This window comes from Leptonotus elevatus, chromosome 10, assembly GCF_054856555.1.
Source record: "Leptonotus elevatus isolate MCC_2025b chromosome 10, RoL_Lele_1.0, whole genome shotgun sequence".
Taxonomy (NCBI): Eukaryota; Metazoa; Chordata; class Actinopteri; order Syngnathiformes; family Syngnathidae; genus Leptonotus; species Leptonotus elevatus.
In genome coordinates this window covers 12,098,476-12,118,482 of record NC_141248.1, presented here as the reverse complement: position 1 = coordinate 12,118,482, position 20,007 = coordinate 12,098,476, and the positions used below count along the sequence as shown (strand labels likewise).

At 41.4% G+C, this 20,007-nt stretch overlaps 3 protein-coding genes across 3 annotated transcripts; 2 read left to right on the top strand and 1 right to left on the bottom strand.

Moving 5' to 3' along the window:
- The first annotated feature begins 1,421 nt into the window (after positions 1-1,421).
- dnajc14 (DnaJ (Hsp40) homolog, subfamily C, member 14) lies at positions 1,422-12,592 on the top strand. The gene is made up of 7 exons (XM_086086763.1): positions 1,422-1,518; positions 2,616-4,012; positions 4,139-4,245; positions 5,520-5,639; positions 5,726-5,886; positions 5,967-6,069; positions 9,092-12,592. The coding sequence occupies exons 2-7, from the start codon at positions 2,804-2,806 to the stop codon at positions 9,387-9,389; spliced, it is 1,998 nt and encodes a 665-aa protein (XP_085942889.1). The 5' UTR covers positions 1,422-1,518; positions 2,616-2,803; the 3' UTR covers positions 9,390-12,592.
- On the bottom strand, positions 12,113-16,437 carry inpp1 (inositol polyphosphate-1-phosphatase). The gene is made up of 6 exons (XM_086086765.1): positions 16,231-16,437; positions 14,319-14,534; positions 14,168-14,228; positions 13,755-13,955; positions 13,502-13,676; positions 12,113-13,381 (listed from the first exon to the last, which is right to left on the bottom strand). Exons 2-6 carry the CDS (start codon positions 14,520-14,522, stop codon positions 12,892-12,894), a joined length of 1,131 nt encoding a protein of 376 aa, XP_085942891.1. The 5' UTR covers positions 14,523-14,534; positions 16,231-16,437; the 3' UTR covers positions 12,113-12,891.
- On the top strand, positions 15,543-19,173 carry LOC147167076 (protein S100-B-like). Its single transcript, XM_086086766.1, has 6 exons — positions 15,543-15,646; positions 16,370-16,527; positions 17,191-17,306; positions 17,399-17,542; positions 17,657-17,795; positions 18,758-19,173. The coding sequence occupies exons 3-6, from the start codon at positions 17,283-17,285 to the stop codon at positions 18,808-18,810; spliced, it is 360 nt and encodes a 119-aa protein (XP_085942892.1). The 5' UTR covers positions 15,543-15,646; positions 16,370-16,527; positions 17,191-17,282; the 3' UTR covers positions 18,811-19,173.
- The last annotated feature ends 834 nt before the right edge of the window (positions 19,174-20,007 follow it).

Sequence of the window (20,007 nt, the reverse complement as noted above, 5' to 3'; positions counted from 1 at the left end):
TGTTTGCCCACTAAAAGGGAACGTGATCTGGGTTTAGACAGTCATTAGATTCGTTAACCTGTGTTGTCACAAAAGTAAACATGGAAGCTACCAAGATATACCCTAAATCGGACCGGCCAGTGGACACATATCTCTAGCTACTTTAGCTGCAATTGCTACATTTGCTGTTCATGCTAGTATTGGTGATGTGGTGTAGTTACAGGTGCTTGCTGGTTAGTGTGGAGGTGTGTAACCTCACCTGCATGAAACTGAAATTACACATTGTGTCGTAAGAATGTTTTCTACACTGGATTTCCTTTGCTGATGGTTATCATGTGTAACATGCAATCTCTTAGGTGTCATCAGGTGGCCAGATCCAGCCCACACAAGTCTAATGGAAATACAGGATGTAGAAATATGCTTGACATATTATGACAATTTGTTCAACCATTTTGCATGTAATTTCACAGGGTTGTCCAAGACCAGAAAGTATAACCCCTGCCACAGATTGGCTTTGGCCACAGATGCTTCTCAATTGGCAGGTGAACGAGCTTGTCTCAAACTGTTGGGTAGAAGCACCTGTGGCTAAAGCCAAATAGTTTCAGGGTTTTTACTTTCTGGACCTGGGCATGTAAAGAGTTAAACAGAAAATGTTTCCAAGATTTTTAAAATCAGAGCTAAAAGTAAACCTTTCTAGATGTATTTTTTTTTCCGAATCTGCTGTCATTTATTCTCTAGCACATCCATTTTAAATAATAATAATAATAATAATAATAATAATAATAATAATAATAATAATAATAATAATAATAATAACAACAATAATAATAATAGAGTCATATCTAGAGAGTCATATTTAGTAACATTTATGAATTAAGGGTGAGGTTCAGCAACAGGTGGATCCCCCCCCCCCCCCCCTGAAACGTGACGTCTATAGCTGGAAATTACAACACATTGTAAAATTTGTACTCAAAAACTGGATGTGCAAGAAAAAAAGTATACATGAAGTAAAATCATTAAAATGCTGATGAACAGTGTAATAATTTTCATGGATGTGCTAAAGCATTTGCAACTTCAAAGAAATGAGAAATTTTCTGTGTATAAGTGACACAATTGTTTAAACATTGAACAAGTAGTTTTAAGAAATGATATTCTGATCTGAGGAATGTAGCAAAACAACTGAGAAAAACTGTAAAATAAAACTAAAATGTTCCTGATATGACATACAGTAGGGCAAGTATTTAGTATAGCTAATAAATGACCTTTTCAATTAGCTATAAATAAGTATGAGTATTGAGTAAGTATAAATCATTTTGAAAAACACTCAAAAAATCGAATTCAACCAGTCAGTCGCTTGAATGCTTCTAGTCTGCCTGGTCAGTAGGTGGCGGTAGCACCCACATGTGTCGGTGGACTCTGGAAAGGTCCGGCAATAAAGAAGCCGAACAAGAAGCAAGAAGGAAGTTAAAAAATGAAGAGGAGAAGAAGGGGACCATAAAAACAACACTACGGGCACCTGGCAGTCTGTTCACAAACAAGGTTACACACTTTCCGAGAGATATACATAGCACCTACCGTATTTTGAATGCACATGAAAATTAAACGTCCGTCTTCCCGGTGGCCAAATGATGTTTGCACTGCTTGGTGTATTCCCACAGGAAGGGGAAACAGTGGTTTATCAGCTAACTGTTACCACTCGTCGCTAGCGAATAGTTAGCTCATCGGTGACATGTTTTCTCTTGAAAGGACAATCTATAGTTGTGTGTGGGTTTTATCGCCGCATTTCCTTGGCATGTAACGTAAAACGCTGACAAGCGGCGGAACTAAATTTAACTCATTTATCCCGCCTGTACGCCTGCCTTTTTTGGTAGGGTGTTTCCCAAGGCTAACAATCAGGGCGTTTGCTAACATAGCCGCCTCTAATGCACCTGGCTGACATGAACTCTACCAGTAAAGCTATCAAACACAATAGCAATATGATTCCACTTTATATCAGATTTTAGTCAAGCTGTTGGTTACGTTTATTTAGCAAAAACAACTTGAAAATAATGTGACATACTTTTACTTTGTTAATGTGAAAAGTTAAAGTTTGCCTACGCTATCAAAAAAATTTATTCTTGTATTCATTTTTATTTACGTAAATCGACTGTGGTTAGTGGGGACGTACAAATATCAGTACACAAAGTGTAATTTTGAAATATACTTTTGAGGTTGAATTGAATAGTAGATTGACATTGTTCAGTTATTTCACGATGTTGTGGTCAATGATCTGCAATAGTTTATGTATAAATAAAAATCACGTCTGAAGTTCAACCAAATGTGCAAGGACTGCAACACAAGCAACTTGTTAATATGCTCACTTTTGGTGAACGCTTTTTAAAATTGAATGATGGGCACACTTCATGTGTCCTGTTTGGACAAGTCTTGGGAAGGGTTGATTTTTAACTCATGTAAAGCACATTGATTGCATTTTTTTTGAATGTATAAATAGTGCTTTATGAAGAAAGTTTAATTGATTGATAATAAAGAGGCTTTCTAACAGTATAAATTTATTGTCACAAATCAAGAAATAATATACCAAACATAAATGTTCTTTCTCTTTTTCTGTGTTTGTAACCTGTGGTGTTTCTTTTCAGATTATTTCCCTGCTGCATGATGGTAAATGTTTAAAAGCCAGAATCAGCTGCTGATATGGTGTACCCCAGAAGCCCCCAGTCTCACACTGGAGTGAGGGTCTGGGGAGAATATTGTCACAGATTATGGCTTTAGGAGATCGTCTTCCACAAGATTCTATTTTCACCGCTCCGAAATAAGAGATTGGAAGATGGAGAGAGTGGCAGCTGAGAGGGAGATGGACGCCCTTACAGATTCTGACGAGGAGCTCACTGATGGTGATCATTCCACTTCAGTAAATAAGTCGAGTCATTGGGAGACAAGAGCTGTGGAAGACGACCGTGAGTACTTGTCTAATGCTCAGGACACCCCAAACCCAGCCACCCCACATGACTCTGGGATTGGGGACGTGGAGTGCTGCGGCTCCACGGAGGGCAGAGACGAAACCGAGGACATTTCTGACGAACACGAAAGCGCTGATGGTCACGTGAGCTCCGGGGTCATAAATCAAGAGGAGGACGAGTCTGCGAAGGAGCAGCACATGAACGGGGAGTCGGCTTGGAGGAGATTCGGATCTGGAAGGAAGTGCAAACTGAGGAGCGGAGTGTCGGTTTCGGAAGAGAGTAATCAAAGCGCCTTTACGCCGCCCTCCTTTCAAAAAGGCGGTTTCATGTCGAGCGGCGGCAGGCACAAGCAGACCCGCAAACGCAACCATCATCACCATCAGTTGAACCGAGGTCGCAGGCGCTCGGGCAAACAACTCGTGTTTGCTTTGAAGGAAATGCTGTCAGAGTCTGTCAGCGTCTGGTGCATCTCCTGTGTCCACATGATGATCGAGATTATCGTCACCTTAACTCACAATTGTGGCGTCTGTGTGGAGACCGGAGGGTTGAAACTTTACAGCTTGGGGCAGCAGCTCATTGGAAAAATCACGGACATCCCGGGAATGAAGGCCGATGCCAGTCGGATTTTAAAATGGACGAAAAGCGTAGGCACGGACGTGGCGGATAAAGTCGTTCGGTCACTCAAGTGGACTAAACAAGCTGCCTTATCGACTCTTAGACTTCTTTGTGCTTTGGTTGTGCTCGGGTCCCAAAGGCTGAAAATTGTCTTGGTCCGGCTTGGTGGTGAGAGGGGAAAACGGTATTGGACAGCATTCCAGGATTCACGTTTTTGGAAGCGGGTGCTACTTATTGTGGAAAGAGTCAAAAATTGCTTCAGGAGGGTTGGCCACGCGCACACGTCCGAGTTTGAATCACCGGGACGAGCCGGGAAAGGCCCTCCAGGTCAGGAGCTGGAAAGACTTCTAGCCCTGGCTGAGGTCCCCGAAGACGAGCTTGATCCCTTCACGGTGCTCGGCGTGGAGGTCCACGCGACTGAGGCCGAGCTGAAGAAGGCCTACAGACAGCTGGCTGTCCAGGTTTGCGATTTTAAACATGCAATACAAATGCATCTATTGATTGTCTTAGATGAGTGGATGACTAATAAATTTGTCTCTTTACACACAAACCCTTTTTTTTTTTTCTCATTCGTTCGTCTCTTTTAGGTCCATCCAGACAAGAATAAACACCCACGAGCTGGTGAGGCGTTCAAAGTACTGCGGGCTGCCTGGGATATTGTCAGTAACCCGGAAACACGAAGAGAATATGAATTGTGAGTAGAAACATGACAAAGTATTGCGCATTGGCATCTATCAAAACAATTCATTCAAGGTTGCTGGTCGATGTGTCCTTTTTGCAACATTCTTATACTGACATAACTTCATTTTGGAATGTCACAAAAAGAGAAGAACATTTTGTTTCTGCCATAATTTAATTAAATATAATAAGCAATAATAGCTTAGATTTGTATAGCACCTTTCAAGGGACCCAAGGATGCCAAACAATAACTCATGAGTGCTTCAAATGTTGAGTATGTTAGTAGGGCCTTGCTAGTGGAGGAGTAGCTCGCTAGTAAACTTCTCAAGATGAAGCAGAGAAAGGTCAGTGGTGGAAGTTAACAGCTGATCAGTTGGTAGCGGCTCACTGTAGAAGGTACCGCAATTAAGGATAAAGAGTCCTTTGCAATATACTGCTGCTTGAGGCTGTTTTTCTTCAGCTGGAACTGGGGCATTAGTCAAGGTGGATCAGTTCCAAATAGCAATCCCTGTTAGCAGAAAACCTAAAGGCTTGTCAGGAAAAGCTGAACTTTATTTGAGATTAAATAAAGGCGCTTTTAATTTAACATGAGTTTTAATGTGGTCGGTTAATTGTGAACCCAGTTATAAGAGGGTGTGTGCACTTGTGCAACCACATTATCTTAGCTGTTTATTTTTCCTTACCCCCTCAAAAGTATGTATTTTTTTTAATTGTGTTGTACAGGTTATTAGTCACAATGGTGGATTTTTTTGAGTTATCTTGGTTTCATTTTTTATAAAAACAAAAACCTGCATTTAAACAAAGGGGTGTAGAATTTTATATTTATGAAAGGAAAAACACTTCTTCTTTTTTAACCACATGAATAATGTCTCGTCTGTACGTGATCATTTTAATGTTACAGTGTATGAATTGAAAGACATTTCATCTTATGCACTAATGTATTAATGCACATTAATGAACAACAAATTAAGTTGTAAATATGCCAGACTCTAGCAGCAGTAGCTAATTTGTATCTGTAGTCCCCTATAACAAAATGATGCTTTCAAAAATAGACCTCAAACCTTTGAACAGTAGTTAATGCATTCAAAAAAATTTTTATCTTCGTATCACTGAGCCAAAAATGTAATAAAACGGCTGCATTTGCGTAAAAGTTTTGGAATTGTACGACCTCTGGAACGTTCAGCTTTTGAGTTAATTATCCTCTAAGCGTTGCCTTCCATTGAAATGGTTTTTATCATACCTGCACATTCAAATCCACATCAGCCAACGATCTGCTCTCTCCAAACTCAGGAAGCGCATGGCTGCGACCGAGCTCTCCAAGTCCATGAACGAGTTCCTCACCAAGCTGCAGGACGACCTGAAGGAAGCCATGAACACCATGATGTGTACCAAATGTGAAGGCAAGCACAAGTATGTCCTCACACACGGACTGCAAATTGCATGCGTGCACGTTTCGAAGAGAATGACAACCACCGACGCGTCCTTTTGTCCCGCAGGCGCTTTGAGATGGATCGCGAACCTGCCGAGGCCCGCTTCTGTGCCGAATGCAGTCGTCGCCATAGCGCCGAAGAGGGCGACCTGTGGGCCGAGTCCAGCATGTTGGGTCTACGTATCACGTACTTTGCTTGTATGGACGGCAAAGTCTACGATATTACAGGTGGCGTCTCTTCAGGCATAAACAATGAAGATGTTGTCGATAGGGTGGAAAAAGGTTCTATTTGTGATGTTATGTTTCAGAGTGGGCGGGTTGCCAGAGGATAGTCATCTCTCCCGACACACACCGCGTGCCCTATCACATCTCCTTTGGGTCCAAGAACAACAGCAATGCCACCAGAAACAGGTGACAGGATGTCCATCAACTTCTATCGCTCACGTCATCTCATATATTATCCCTTCTATCGTTCAGTCCATTCCAGTATTTCCTCGAGATGTCATTGAGGGCAGAACAATTAATCAAATTCAAAATGACATCACAAACTAGTTGAATGCAATGTTTTGAATTTGAAGCGTTGCAGTTTTGAAAACAAAAAACAACCCTGCTTTATTTTGGTCAGTCAGTCGGCTTTATTTTTATTGGGGATGTCCGATGCCATTTTTATTTTTTATTTTTCAGACCAATACTAGTACGAGTCTTTACTCTTGAGTAGTCACCAATACCAATTTTGTAATTTAATTTAATTTAAACTGGAAGTCAACGTTAAACATTTCTTGACAATAACGTTAAATCTGCCCTCACTAGTCTAAACATAACATTCTGACTAATATTACATTTGTGGAATATGTGTTATGCAGAAAAATCCAGCTGTTTTTTTTATCCATCTCAGGGGGCGGCCATTTTGTCAGTTGCTGTCGACTGAAGATGACATCACGGTTGCTCAGGGCTCAGGCAATGACCCATCACAGCTTACCTATTTTCTGTAGCTGAGCTGTGATTGGTTGTTAGTGAGACCTGAGCAACTGTGATGTCATTTTCACTCGACAGCAAGTGGCAAAATGGCCGCCTTCTGATTTTTGCAGCTTAACTCATATTCCACTAATACAATATTAACGAAAATACTGTATTTAGATGTGTGGCTGCATAGAACATATTTATTGTCAAGAATTTTGACGGTGGGTTAACACCTTGAAAAAAAATTGTAGCCGAAGACCTTTTTTCTGATGTAGATGATGATTTAAAAGTGTTATACCGCCAACTACTGGCAAGGAGGACTTGGTGTCAGATTTTGTTTTGCCTCAGGCATCGGTGGCTGCATTTAACTCTTTGACTGCCATAAACATTATAAAACGTTTAGCATAAACCTAGGGAAGGGCGCCGAGGACGTTAAAAGACGTCCCCTATGTTTTTTTTTTTTTTTTTCCAAAAACGGGTGCAGGAAAGCCTTGGGCAGCTGTGCTGAAAGTATCAGGCAGATATGATTAGTCAAAGACTCGTTTTGGCCCCTAGAGGGCAGCGATGACTCTCTTTGCACAAGGTTGGATGGGCCGCCCACCGTGGGCGTCAGTAGAAGACGTGAGGCGGAGCTAGAGTGTTGAGGAGACAATGGCTGATCCAAGCCACAATGGCTTGACCAAGCAACCGGTTACAAGCAGCTCACGCTTGAGCATTTTTTTCAAAGACGGAAAGCATCAATCAATACTAAAAAGCGCATTGATGTCGACGATGATGATGACTCCGAGCTCTACGCCAAAGTTGGAAGCTTTGGCGCGACTGTTACTATCACGTAGTAAGCCTCACCGGCTAAGCGCGGCTAGCGCTGCTAAGGCCGGAAAACGCGCACAATAGCCGGCCGGGTACTTCTGCACAAGCGGACATTCGATCGGGCGATGGAGAGTTGGCATCGACCAATGCAGATTGATGATGATGATGATGATGACTCCGAGTTTGACGCCAAAGTTGGAAGCCTTGACGTGTTTACGATCACGTAGTAAGCCTCACCGGCTAAGCGCGGCTAGCGCGGCTAGCGCTGCTAAGGCCGGAAAACGCGCACAATAGCCGGCCGGGTACTTCTGCACAAGCGGACATTCGATCGGACGATGGAGAGTAGTCGAAAAGCATCGACCAATGCACATTGATGATGATGATGATGGTCACTCCCGAGGTTGACGCCGGAGTTGGAAGCATTGACGCGGCCGTTATTCTCTCGTCATAAAGCCTCACCGGCTAGCGCTGCTAACGCCGGAAAACGCGGAGCTGCACAAGCGGACATTCGATCGGACAATGAAGAGTACCCCGAGTCCAATGCATATTCATCGGAGGAGCGGGTACAGTCTGATCACGGAGAAGACACTGTTTCTGGACTACGATGCCACCATGAATGGAGTGGATAAAATGGATCAGAACATCTCCTACCACCCGGTATAGCAACTGAAGGACACGGGGAAGCGAGATGTAACGAAACCGTAGCATGATCCTGATATTAGACTTGATGACACACTGCAGTATATACTTGCTATTCCCCGGAAAAAAACGGCCTGCAAGAAAGTGGCGCACGCGAAGAGGCAATCTGTTGTGCAAATGCTGTTGCGTCTCCTTGCACGCAGGAGAGTGTTACAAAAAGAAAAACTGTCGTTGAAACATCCACATATTTGTAAATAGCACCACAGTTGCACACATTTGTAAATAGTTTGCCAAATTGTTGTCAAATTGTTACACTGTTGAATGTAAATAAACGTATTTTGCTATCAAAAAACACTTTTTCATTCTTGGTGGTAGTGTTTTATAGAAGTAAAGCACTATTTAGGTGTTTGTGGCATCATTCATGGACAAAAAGAAGTGTAAAATTCACTAGAATGCATGAAATAATATCGTTTCACTAAAAGCTTGATTTCTCCGTATTTTGGTCCAAAACAGGCGAAATTGGGTCAAACTAACCATTTTCTATTGTTGATTACTAAAGAACGGAATAAGGTAGAAACAAACTCTTTTTTTCTGATGAAAGATGAAAGTCCAATCTTTCATTTGGTAGTACGTGTGTTTCCATAGTCCAAACAGAACATTTTCTGTGGACCTTGAAAGATCAGTCAAAATGCTTAAATCGGCTGGCACTGACGGCATCCCTTTTCTGAAAACGTCTGGCAGTCAAAGAGTTAAAAGACACTTGAGTAAAAAAAATAAAAAAATAAAATGTTGGTAAAAAATTGACCAATCCACTATCTGGGGCTATTTGACCCAATTTTCTGGGTTGATACAAAACGACTTAATTTTATTTGTAGTTGTTTTTTACAAAACAATCACATTTTTTCAATTGTTTTATACTAAATGATCCAATTATCCGAAATATTTTGGGGAAAGTCGGTTAAAATTGACATTACATACTCCTGTACTCACACACATCCCTCCCTTCCTTCCTTCTTACTTGCAGGCCAACCTCAGAGCACGGTCCCGGTCCGGCCAACCCGGCAGATTTGCAAGACTTCTTCAACCGCATCTTCAAGGGAGCGTCCCCCAGTGACATGCCAGCCAACGGGGGCTTCTTCCCCTCAGGTCCATCTCACCACCCTCCACCCGGTGCCGGAGCTCCCCCGTTCTCTCCTCCTCCGGGCCAGACGGGCTTCTTCATGCCAGGAGCCCAACGGCCCGAATCTGGCGAGCCTTGGAACGAGGGCGGCAAACCTCCGCCTCGGAGGAAGAAGAAAGTCCGCAAGCCCTTCCAGAGGTGAAGTCTGCTGAGATGGGACAGCTACTGAAACAACCCAGGGACACTTTCTGCACAGGCCGCTTTGGGTCTGGCTGACATCCCAGCGAGACGAGATTGATGTTGCTTGGGAAGGCTGCGGTCCCACAAGACCTGAAGATGAGCTGTGTGCTCAATTTCACATTTTGGAAGGTTCAAGAGGTGCCAGTGGTGGTGCGTTACCTCTCGTTTCATTTGAGGTTTTTTTTTTTTTTTTTTTTTGCTTCATGCTCACACCGACTGTAGCCTCGCCATTCTTCTGCAACTTTTCCTACCAACTGCCGCAATGCGCCGTTCATTTATTCATCCGCTCTTTGCCACTTCCAGTCACTCACTTCCTTTGGAAAATACATCTTCGCAAGCCATCGTGGCACCAGGCATGGCTCACCGTAATCAGCTAATCAATTATGTGACACCATGATCACCTTGTCTGCATCACTGTATTACAGTGAGCAGCCATATTAGCAATTTAATTTGGTAAATGCGCTTTCACTTGTGTAGTGCTTTTCTACCTTAGGTACTAGGGGTGGGAATGATAATCTTTGTATTTATTTTTTTAAATGCATTGATCGTTGTATTAAAAAAAGATTCTAAATTGATTCAGAGGTATTAAAAATTTATTTTTAAAGTTTAAATAAAAAAAACTAAAAAACATTTGTCTGCTGCATATTGCACTTTTATGTATTAAAGTACAGGTTACGCTAAATCAGATCAATTAAAATGTTTTTATAAATGTTATAAGAGAAGTTAGACATTTGTTACAGCAAATGCTGTCATTGGCGCGTTTTAAAATTTGTGTTGACACACTAGTCTAAACCAGGTTGCCTTGCCACTTTAATAGAAGTCAAAGTGTGAACTATAAACCCTTGCTTTTCCTTGAGTTCTGCGACTGCTTTAAAAAGGTAGCAGCAGTGTTTTACATGGACTATAAAATGCAAGTCAATGTGATGCTGCAGAATCAAATCGAATTGTAGGCCTCTGAATTAGAATGAAATCAAATCAGAGCCTCTGAATCAGATTTATAGAATAGATTCCCACCCCTATTAGGCACTTAAAGCGCTTCAACACTCGCCTCATTTGATCTACTTCCTACTTTACCGACATCGGGAGCAACTGGTGGTTCAGTACGTTGCCATGGAAACTTCAACATGGTTACAAGGGTTGAGGATCAAACCCACAACCTTCGGGTTGGGAGATGACCACTCTTACCATCTGAGCCATGCTGCCCCACAAAAACACAAACATGATTAGTTCTGTGTCTGTTCATAAAGTTGTCTTTAAGATCGAAAATCCCAATGAGCTCAGTCCCAAATGATTAGCCACCATTGGTGCTGCGGTGATGCAAAAGTACATTTGTTTGGACAGATATACATTTAATGATGTCAAAAATAGCTCAGTTTAAATTAAAAGCTGATGTCCAACTTTTTCCCACAATTTTCTTGATAACCAAAATCACTAAGTTTTTACATCAATAACTATGACATTGCACTGGCGCTGCAATGCAATCCATGTTTTGATTATATTAGTCACATAATACACCTGGGGACGCCTCTTAGCTAAATACTTGATAACCTTTAGTACGGTGCCAGTGCTTTTGGAGGTCCCAAGTGGGATCAAAAGTTTTCACTTTTCAAAAACAAGGAAGTAGCTCCTTTAGCAAACTGCGGTGTGCCACCGGGTTCAGCGTCAACTCAAGTTTTGTGCTTTAAAACGTTTGTCACGCTGCCATTATGCCATTAAATGCTGTCCGGAAGTTGACATACCTAAATATTGGCCTATACTGCCATCTGTTGCTTTTCAGTGCAATTACAGTTCATCAAACTAGCTCCACCTGGTTAAAAAAAAAGCACTACATTGTAAGTGATATCTATCTAAATTTCAGTGTGTCTACTAAAGTAATTTAATTTTAGTGGTAATTATTCAAATGTTTAAAACGGCCAGTTAAGTTTTCAAAACTAGAGAAATGTATATTTTGTCTGCATTTAACAGCATGATGGGTTTGCTACTTTCTGCTGCTTGCGTTCATAATCACTTCAAATAAATTCAGGAAAACTACTATTTACACTTACTGTGTAAAGAGTGTCAGAACACGCAGAATTTGGCACTTGTATGAGACTTTATTATTATTATTATTAGTCAATTTGATACCTTTTGTGTTAGGGCCTGTGACCTCAAGACTGTTGGATGAGCCCAAGCAGTTTGTGTGCAGCTGCACAGAATTGTGACGTTTGCTGCATTGTGATGCCTCTATGGGTTGGAGTGATTGCCTGTTTTATTATCATTTTTTCCCAGAATATTTTAGTGTGTTGACACAGGATGCTGCCATGGTCCTCCCCGTGTCAAATCGCACATCTTTTATGCATTTGTGGTGTCCGATCAAATGAGCCATGCCAGAACCACAAAGGCTTGTAATGCTTAAACATGAGATTGCTCCTCAGCAGTGGCACTAGAACATCGCAAAGAACAGATTTATATTTTGTTCATAAAGTAGCACGATTTTAAGTTTTCGCTTTGGTTGATTTTTTTTTCCAATGATGTGCAATTTGTGGTCTGCCGTCCATTGTTTTAGGCTTTGGTTATCTAATTGCCATGAACATTGAGAAAATGTGCATTTTGTTGACTTCATATTCACCTCAGCATGAAAATGTAGATTGATGGACATAAAGGGTGCTGCTTGAAAGTTCAAAAAGACAACGGCAGAGTCCACAATGTTTTCTTTTGTTTTAATGTTTTTAACAGAATATGCAGAAATATTGTACAAATTTTATCTGACAATCATCGGGGGCTTTTGTTCCCTGGCTGGCAGACCATTTTCAAATATCACACTTGGGTAAGGTTCCCGTGCTTTCTCTGGTTTTTAAAGTAAAAATAATTTCCTAAATGCAACAAGTTTGCCCTGGTTTGTATGCATACACTGTTTACAATGAAACATAAAGCAACAAATAGATATTGTAAGTCTAATATGCTGTACTACAAATGGCTCAAGCAAAGGAAGTTGACTTGTGTGATTGGCTGATCTCCTTACAAGGAGATGTTTGAAAGAGGTGCGCATGACTGCACACCGCTCCATCCACTTGACATATTTATAGTATCTTGACAGGTCAGCTCAACAATGAAATGATACTTTACATAGTTACAGGTTGGACTCCTGCTCTTTTTGAGGCCACGTCACCTTCACGCTCCTTACACAGTCATGCCACAGACGGGTTCTGAAAGTCATTTAAGACAACTTTTTGCATAATCCTGTGGAAGGCATGTCATGAAAAAGAAAACCTGTGATGTGAGTACATTCTTGCCAGCATTAAACACTCATTTACTTCATATTCACACAAGTGAATACTCACTTGAACCCGTACAGCTTTAGATCATTTGGCCCATTTGCCATATATACACACACATATATATATTTGGTTAAAAATAAAATGTTTACAATTTAAAATATCAGCAGACCTTTCTTTATAATGAGTATGATCTAGGCAACAATTCATCTACAGCTTTCCTCTCAGAGCCCCCATGATGCTGCTCAGCTGAGAACAGTCTCCATATGCCACCAGGCCTCCGTAGTTGGCCCAGCGGTCAGCACCTTTACCCTCAGTGTAAGGCTGGTGATATGTCAGTTCTACCTTTGCCTCCGAACTGCACTTTAAACTCTTCGTCAGGTCCACCACGCCCCCTCCGAGGGCTCGGAGCAGCGCGTGGGGCGCGCACGAGTCCCACTTAAAGGTGCTTCCTTCTGAGAGGACGTAGGCGTCGGCCAGGCCCTGAATGACGCACAGGATTTTGTAGCCGGCTCCCGAGGCGTACATCAGCTTTTCTGGTTCGCACAGGGAGGCCAGACTGTCCTTCACCACTTGCTTCTCACTGGAGCTCAGCACAACCGACAGAGCCCGACGTCCTTCGGTTCCGGTTTTGGGCTGTGACACTGAGCACATGTTGACGTCGCCGCAGGAAACGCCCCAGAAGAGCTTCCCCCGCCAGCTAGACATAAACGATCAATATTCAGAGCAAAATACGCTAAATGACAACACGTAAAAATTTAACACAATTTCTGTCCATATTGTGGTATTAGGTGAGAAGTAGAGCAGTCGTGCAGCTCACCGTCCACCTGCAGGGTCTTTGTGGTTGAATGGCTGATTGATGACACCCATGACGGGCTCACCTGTGCTGCGCAGGTAAACCCCGATGAGGACCAGAGCACAGTGCAGACCTGATGGTGACAGGTGACCCTCCTCCAGCACCTCCTCGCGGCCTTCTATGTACTGACTGGTGGCATCTGAATCCACCAGACGACAAACGATGAAACCCCTGTTGACTTTCTGCTTCACCGCAGCATTAAGGACGAGGCTCTCACCGATCGGGTCGATCCAGATGCCGAGCTCGGAAGGGCTGAGCGGCACCGCTAGTCTGTCCGCGTTAGCGTCGACGCTGGCCGGGTCTTGGTGGATGGCTCGTGCCAGGAGCGCCGCCGCCGTCAGGTCGCCGTCCAGCACCGTGGCCAGAAGCGCTGCCGTCTCCTCCTCGGTGCCGCGCACAGTCACCGTCACACTCTCACCTGCGAGGCAGGCCCCCCCCCAAAAAAAATCGACTTACACTCCTGAACGACTTATGTAAAAACAAAACAAAAAAAACTATTGTTTTTTAATCTTTATGATGCATTTTTCGGCTGATATGACTCCGGAGTGACGTATAGTCTGAAAAATCTGATACAATTGTTCAAAATTTGTAGATTTCATATACTATACTTGTATCACTCTAAATACTTACCAAGTCCATTTTCAAACTTGTTGGATTCTTCTCCGTGAATGAAGCCGACCATCTCAGGGAACTGAACACAAAGAAAAAAAGCACATTAAGAGAGCACTCTTATATCATTCATGATTCAAGGTCAAGGTCAAGGTCAAGGTCAACTCCATACCTGAGCGCCAACATCGTGCCGGATCACCTCCTGGATGACAACATCCGCCAGCGTCTTGAAGTCCTGCACAAACTTCTTGTTCTTGTCGTCTCCGGTCTTTTCTTGGACCAGGAGCTGGAAGAGGGGCGCCTCCTGTCTGCAGACGCGAGCCACATTGGCGGCTTTCTCCGACACCCGCAGCAGCAGCTTCAGCAGCTCGGTCATGTCTGGACCCCTCTGAGGAGATTTTGGTGAAAACGGAGATGGAAAGTGTGACGTGTGGTTTGTGCTGTGCTTATTATAGCTTCAAATGAAAATAGGGCATGTGGAGGGGAAAAGTGCGGTGTAAGGATGTGGGTCATTGCATCACTAAATTTGCCACCTATCTCTCGGGCAATGTTTCCCAACCTTCATTAAGCAACATAAGCAATTAACATAAACGTTTCAGAACGTTTTTTTTGTTTTGTTTATCAGCAATATCAAGCTCATGTGTCCATTCTCGCAGATGTCCATTGTTTTATATCCATTTATTATATCAGGGGTTTTCCTGGCTCAAATTGAGGCAGAGGTAGTATCATCCTGACTATGATGTATCGGTGCCAATACCAATCTTATTTTACCAGTCACCGCCGTGAGTACCGATACCATTATCGGCCGCCCTCCTGCGGCCGTTTTACGACCAGGGACAAGAAATGAGAAATTACAGTATATGAATACAAAGTTGCCATTAACTTAATGCAATGTTAAGGAAAACTAATATATTGGGATATATAGGTTTTTCTTTAAAATAATCTGTCATTTATGGGTGGGGAATTTTATTTACTAGTGGTATCGGTATTTGGTATCAGTAGTGGTGACTACTCAAGCGTTGCGTATCGGTTGGGAAAAAGTGGTATCGAACATCCCTAATCCTGACCATGCGCCATGATGTGCATGTATTTTGTAAATTCAACAGACTCACTTTCATTTTTTTTTACAGGCAACATATAGTAATTCCATGTTTCAATAAGAAGAATAGTTCTAATAAGAATATGACTATTATCACGTTAAAGCATTCATTCATTATCAGTCACTCAGGCTGGAGGTGGCGAACAAATAAGGTGAAGGTGGCCGCCTCTGAATTTTGTACACAGGAAAAATCCTGAGCATTAATTTAGTTAAGCGAAAAAAGTAACTTTGCGTACGTAACCCAACGTGCTTTTGACTCACGGTGAATTTATCGGAATCGCTTTGAGGTCAGAACCGGCAGATTCCAAGTCAGATATGTCTGAATTTCCACCTTCCTCGAACGCGGCATAAGGGACAATTCTCAACTATCTCTTCCAAGGTCAACATCAACCACTTTCAAGGTCAAAGTATTTGTTAGACTTACAAATTACAACAAGCATTCACAGTTATACTCATTCGACAATAACTACACTTTCTTTAATTTAGAGCATTTTGTGAAACTGTTTTATAGTTGTAAAGGAGAAAAAAATGGGAAATGGAAAAGATTTATTGTTACCAATTAATACACCATTTTGTAGGTGGCACTGTAGAACTTTCCACATGCTGTGTATGACATATTGAATAATTTAAAAACACTACTGTAAATTAAATACGATTTATATATTCTTGGAAAGCTAATTGTTCGCATCCACCTTTATTTGTCATCGCATAGTGATATAAGGCTGAGACACGAGCGTCACTCAGGTGATACCAAATAAATTAATTAATCAAACCTAAAATAACAGTGTTGTGTTATTGTTTTCTTAACACGCAAACAGAAGGAGCCATAGAGGCTCTTTAGTTTAATTCTCCTGACTTTAACTCAGCTTTATGACGGACGAGTCATAATTTGAGCGACATTGCAGCTCTCAGGGCGGCTAAGGAAAATAAATAACGTTAGCATGTTTTCGGTTCACACGGGCAGCAAAGGAATGTAAAAGCTTACCAAAACACTTTATCTTCTTGAGATCTCGTTTTGTCCTCCACGGGTATAGAATACTTACCCCGTCCCGCGAGCACCAATTCGCGGATAACGTGATGTGACTTGTTAGTGATTAGTGGATTTTTTTCATGTTCTGTTCCAGTTTCTTGACGTCAGCAGCAGGAAGGCGGGCAGTGGTGCATTCGCGTCGAGAAAACCAGGAAGCGAATGAAGACAGGCGCGCGCAGCAAACAGGAAGCGGGGCGCGCGATGCGTTCATGTGCAAATAGGACTTTCCAGTAGCCTCCGTTGCAGTTGCAGGTGCGTCTCAATGAGAATGTCGTAAAAAAAAAAAAAAAAAAACATGCTAGAAAATTGCTTAAATTTCCATTAAATATTCAATTGATATTGTGAATTATAAATGATGTTGTATAATGCTGATTAAGCAAATTCCAAGCAAAGGGACAACACTTCCTATTCCTAATATAATGGCTGCTAGGTTTATGACCGTGTGTTTGTTTTAGCGTAGTGACTTTTAAATAAAAAATACATTTCAAGTCATTTGCACCAACAAATTTTCCAGCTTACACAAAGTAAAAACAAAAACAAAAAAACAGAAAAATGTTCTCACGATATATAAATCTGTAGCACACTTGTAAAAGGCATATTTCTATACTTATTGGTCCATCATATTTTTACAATTCCCATGACTTTGTGTCGCACGTGTAACCAAAGGCTTTTACCAATATTTCTGTCCATTATCTCACTGGTAAATGATCTCTATTTGAAACCACAAATGCACTGTTAACAGCCTTTTATTTAACCACTAGAGTCCATTAGTGGCAGTAAAATGGAGAACATGATATCCAAATGACAAATTGATGGCTTTTGGTGAAGTCTTATTCCACCAATATCCATTATATGTGCATTAACCTGTTGATGGATGGATAACCAGCCTTTGTACGGTCGATCAATCATATACAGTCTAGTGTCTACTGTGAACTGTGCAAGACAGTCAACGCCCTGCCGAAGAAGCCACCCGTGATAGGATCCTCAAGACCCAACGCTTTCTTCACATGGGAATAAGAAACACCAGAATGGTAAGGCTAAACAATTATTTTCAATATTTCTAGTTTGGCAAATATATGATAATGAGCAATGATTTGATATTTGATGCATTTGTTTATCGCAGGCTTCAAAGGAGTGTATGTCCAACTTGGAGACTGGCATGGTCATTATCATACGAGTGTTTCAGAAATATTCGGGTGAAAACGGAAACTTGAAAAAAGCTGAGCTCAGGGCGCTCATCAACAATGAGATGGGTCATTTCATAAAGGTGAGCTTTACAAAAAGACACAGGTGTCGCAGATCGTACAATATTCACCATTCAAACGACCACTGTGTAGCAGCTGCCATGTTTCATCGTTAATTTCTATTTGTGGTTGAACAGAAAATCGACAAGAATGAACTGGATGAGCTCTTCGCTGACCTTGACCAAAACGGTGACCTGGAAATTGACTTCAAGGAGTTCATCACCCTTGTTGCCATGGTTACTTCAGCATGCCAGGAACTATTCACTCCATGTCATGGTAATGTATTTTCTTGTACGTCTATGAGGTGAAAGGGCCTTTCTAAATTGAACACCCCCCCAAGAGATAAACACCGACCAGCTGCAACATTGAGACTACTTGCACAACATCATGTCTAATACAAGAGCTGGAGCAAATATTCTGCCTTACAATGTTGATTTTGATTGATATGTTTATTATTGTGGTTATAGTTTCAGTGGTGTCGAACTGCAGTACAGAACATTATAATGAGATCTGTGTGTTATAAGTTAGTTACCATATTTAGTTACATGAGATTCAAAATTAAAACGTTTAAACACAATCTATATCACTCAAAAAAATAAACAATTGAAGCTAAGGCCAAGATAAATATGTGAACATACCTGCAGCTACCTCATAAATATTAGGCTACCTCATAAATATTATTATACTAACTATATATGCAGCAGTCACAACAAAAAACAACGCAGTTATTCCTTGACATTAGCCGTTCAATGTCTTCACGACTCGACAGCTCCTCTTTGTGGTGAATCTGTGAACTTTTGTGGCAAGGCCAACTTTGCATTTAAATGAGATAACCGTTGAAAATGGAGTTCACGCCCTCAGATTTGTGTCCGTAAACATCAAGATCTTCCTCCAAGAATCTTCCTGTGCAGCAGCGTGTTCGGTTATGATCAACATATTCCAATTTAATTTGATCGTCCTATGGACTATAGGTGAAATATAAATGATGAATAAATACAGCTATTAATTCACCGCAAAAATAAATCTCAACACAGTGAACATAAGCTGAGGAAAGTTCATGCAGCACTGTGCAAAGGTTTTGGAAACCATTTGATTTCCACTTGTAGCAATGTTAAATGATAATATAAATAATAAATAAGTACAGTACATCATGTCATCCTGTAATGAGGATGTGGCAGTACAAAAAGCTACGATTATTTGTATTTTGTCCACCTGCCTTAAACCATCCCTTTCCCCAGGTGCTGGCTGCAGGCCCCAGAAGAGACCCATCGGCTCACAAGCCCAGATATGAACCGCCCTCGGAATGATCCCGAGCCACTGTCGAAGGCACAAGAAAGAGGTTGCTAGGAGGAAAGTCGCAAACATCTGCATGAGTTATGGGCAAACAAGTCATTTGAGTGTAATGTTGTCATTTTAGCCAACATAATGAACATAACACGGGATTGTGGTTTGTGCAGTTCACTATGCATTTAAGAATGTAAAAATATGATAACCATATATAGATATAGCACGTTTCATTTCAAGAACATATACTGTCAATTAAAAGTGCATGACTCACGGTTGACGGTGCCATCTTCACTTGTGTTATAATGGCCAAAAGCCTCCCACAGGTCACCGTCCTCACTTTGCAAATGTATCTTGTGTTTTATGTAATACTCAAAATCTTATAATAGGATATTGACCCAATGATTTGCTTGGATTTGAAAATGTCCCTATTACAAATAAATGAAATATAAATCATCTGTTTTAAGGGGGTTTATTTCTCATTTTATGACCATGTAGTGTTTTATCACTCCATCTATTTTTTTTTTTTTTGTACTGCTCACGCTCATGGAGAAGCTGACCTATTGCAGTTGGCTTTGGGCGAGAGGAAAGGTACACCATTGACAGTTAATTGACATTTGAACATAGTAAATAAGTGACTGTTGCGTTGTCTAACCTTGACGTAATAATCATTGTTATTTTCTTCTTCGGTTCATCATCTTTGATATCCTTGGGGAAAAGTATACACAGCCCAAAAACCTTCTGTAATTCTGTTTTGTGAAAGGGAAATACTCTTTAGGCCTGAGAGCTGAATCACCCAACAAACTCATTAGACTTGGGTCAGTTGTTGGCTGACACAAATGCATGTACGTATCAGGGAACAAATCAATTGAAGTCCAAGAACCTGTTAACATAAACATGGTGTCTTCACCAGATTGTGACTACCATTGTGATCATCGCGGGGAGAATCGATCAACGTTTATGGAGTAAGAGTTGATTTCAATTATGTCTTTATAAAAAGACATCTTAAATAGAAACGTCCACCGGCATGTGTTATTACGGACAGTTCAAACAAAGAAATCAGGAAAAACCTGCACTCAAACTCATCTTAAATTTGAGGATTACACTGTATCTCTAGCTAACACTAATAGTAAACATCTATGAGACTCACAACACAAATATTTGTATAGTACAATGAAGTAACCATTTGCTGATCATTTTATGT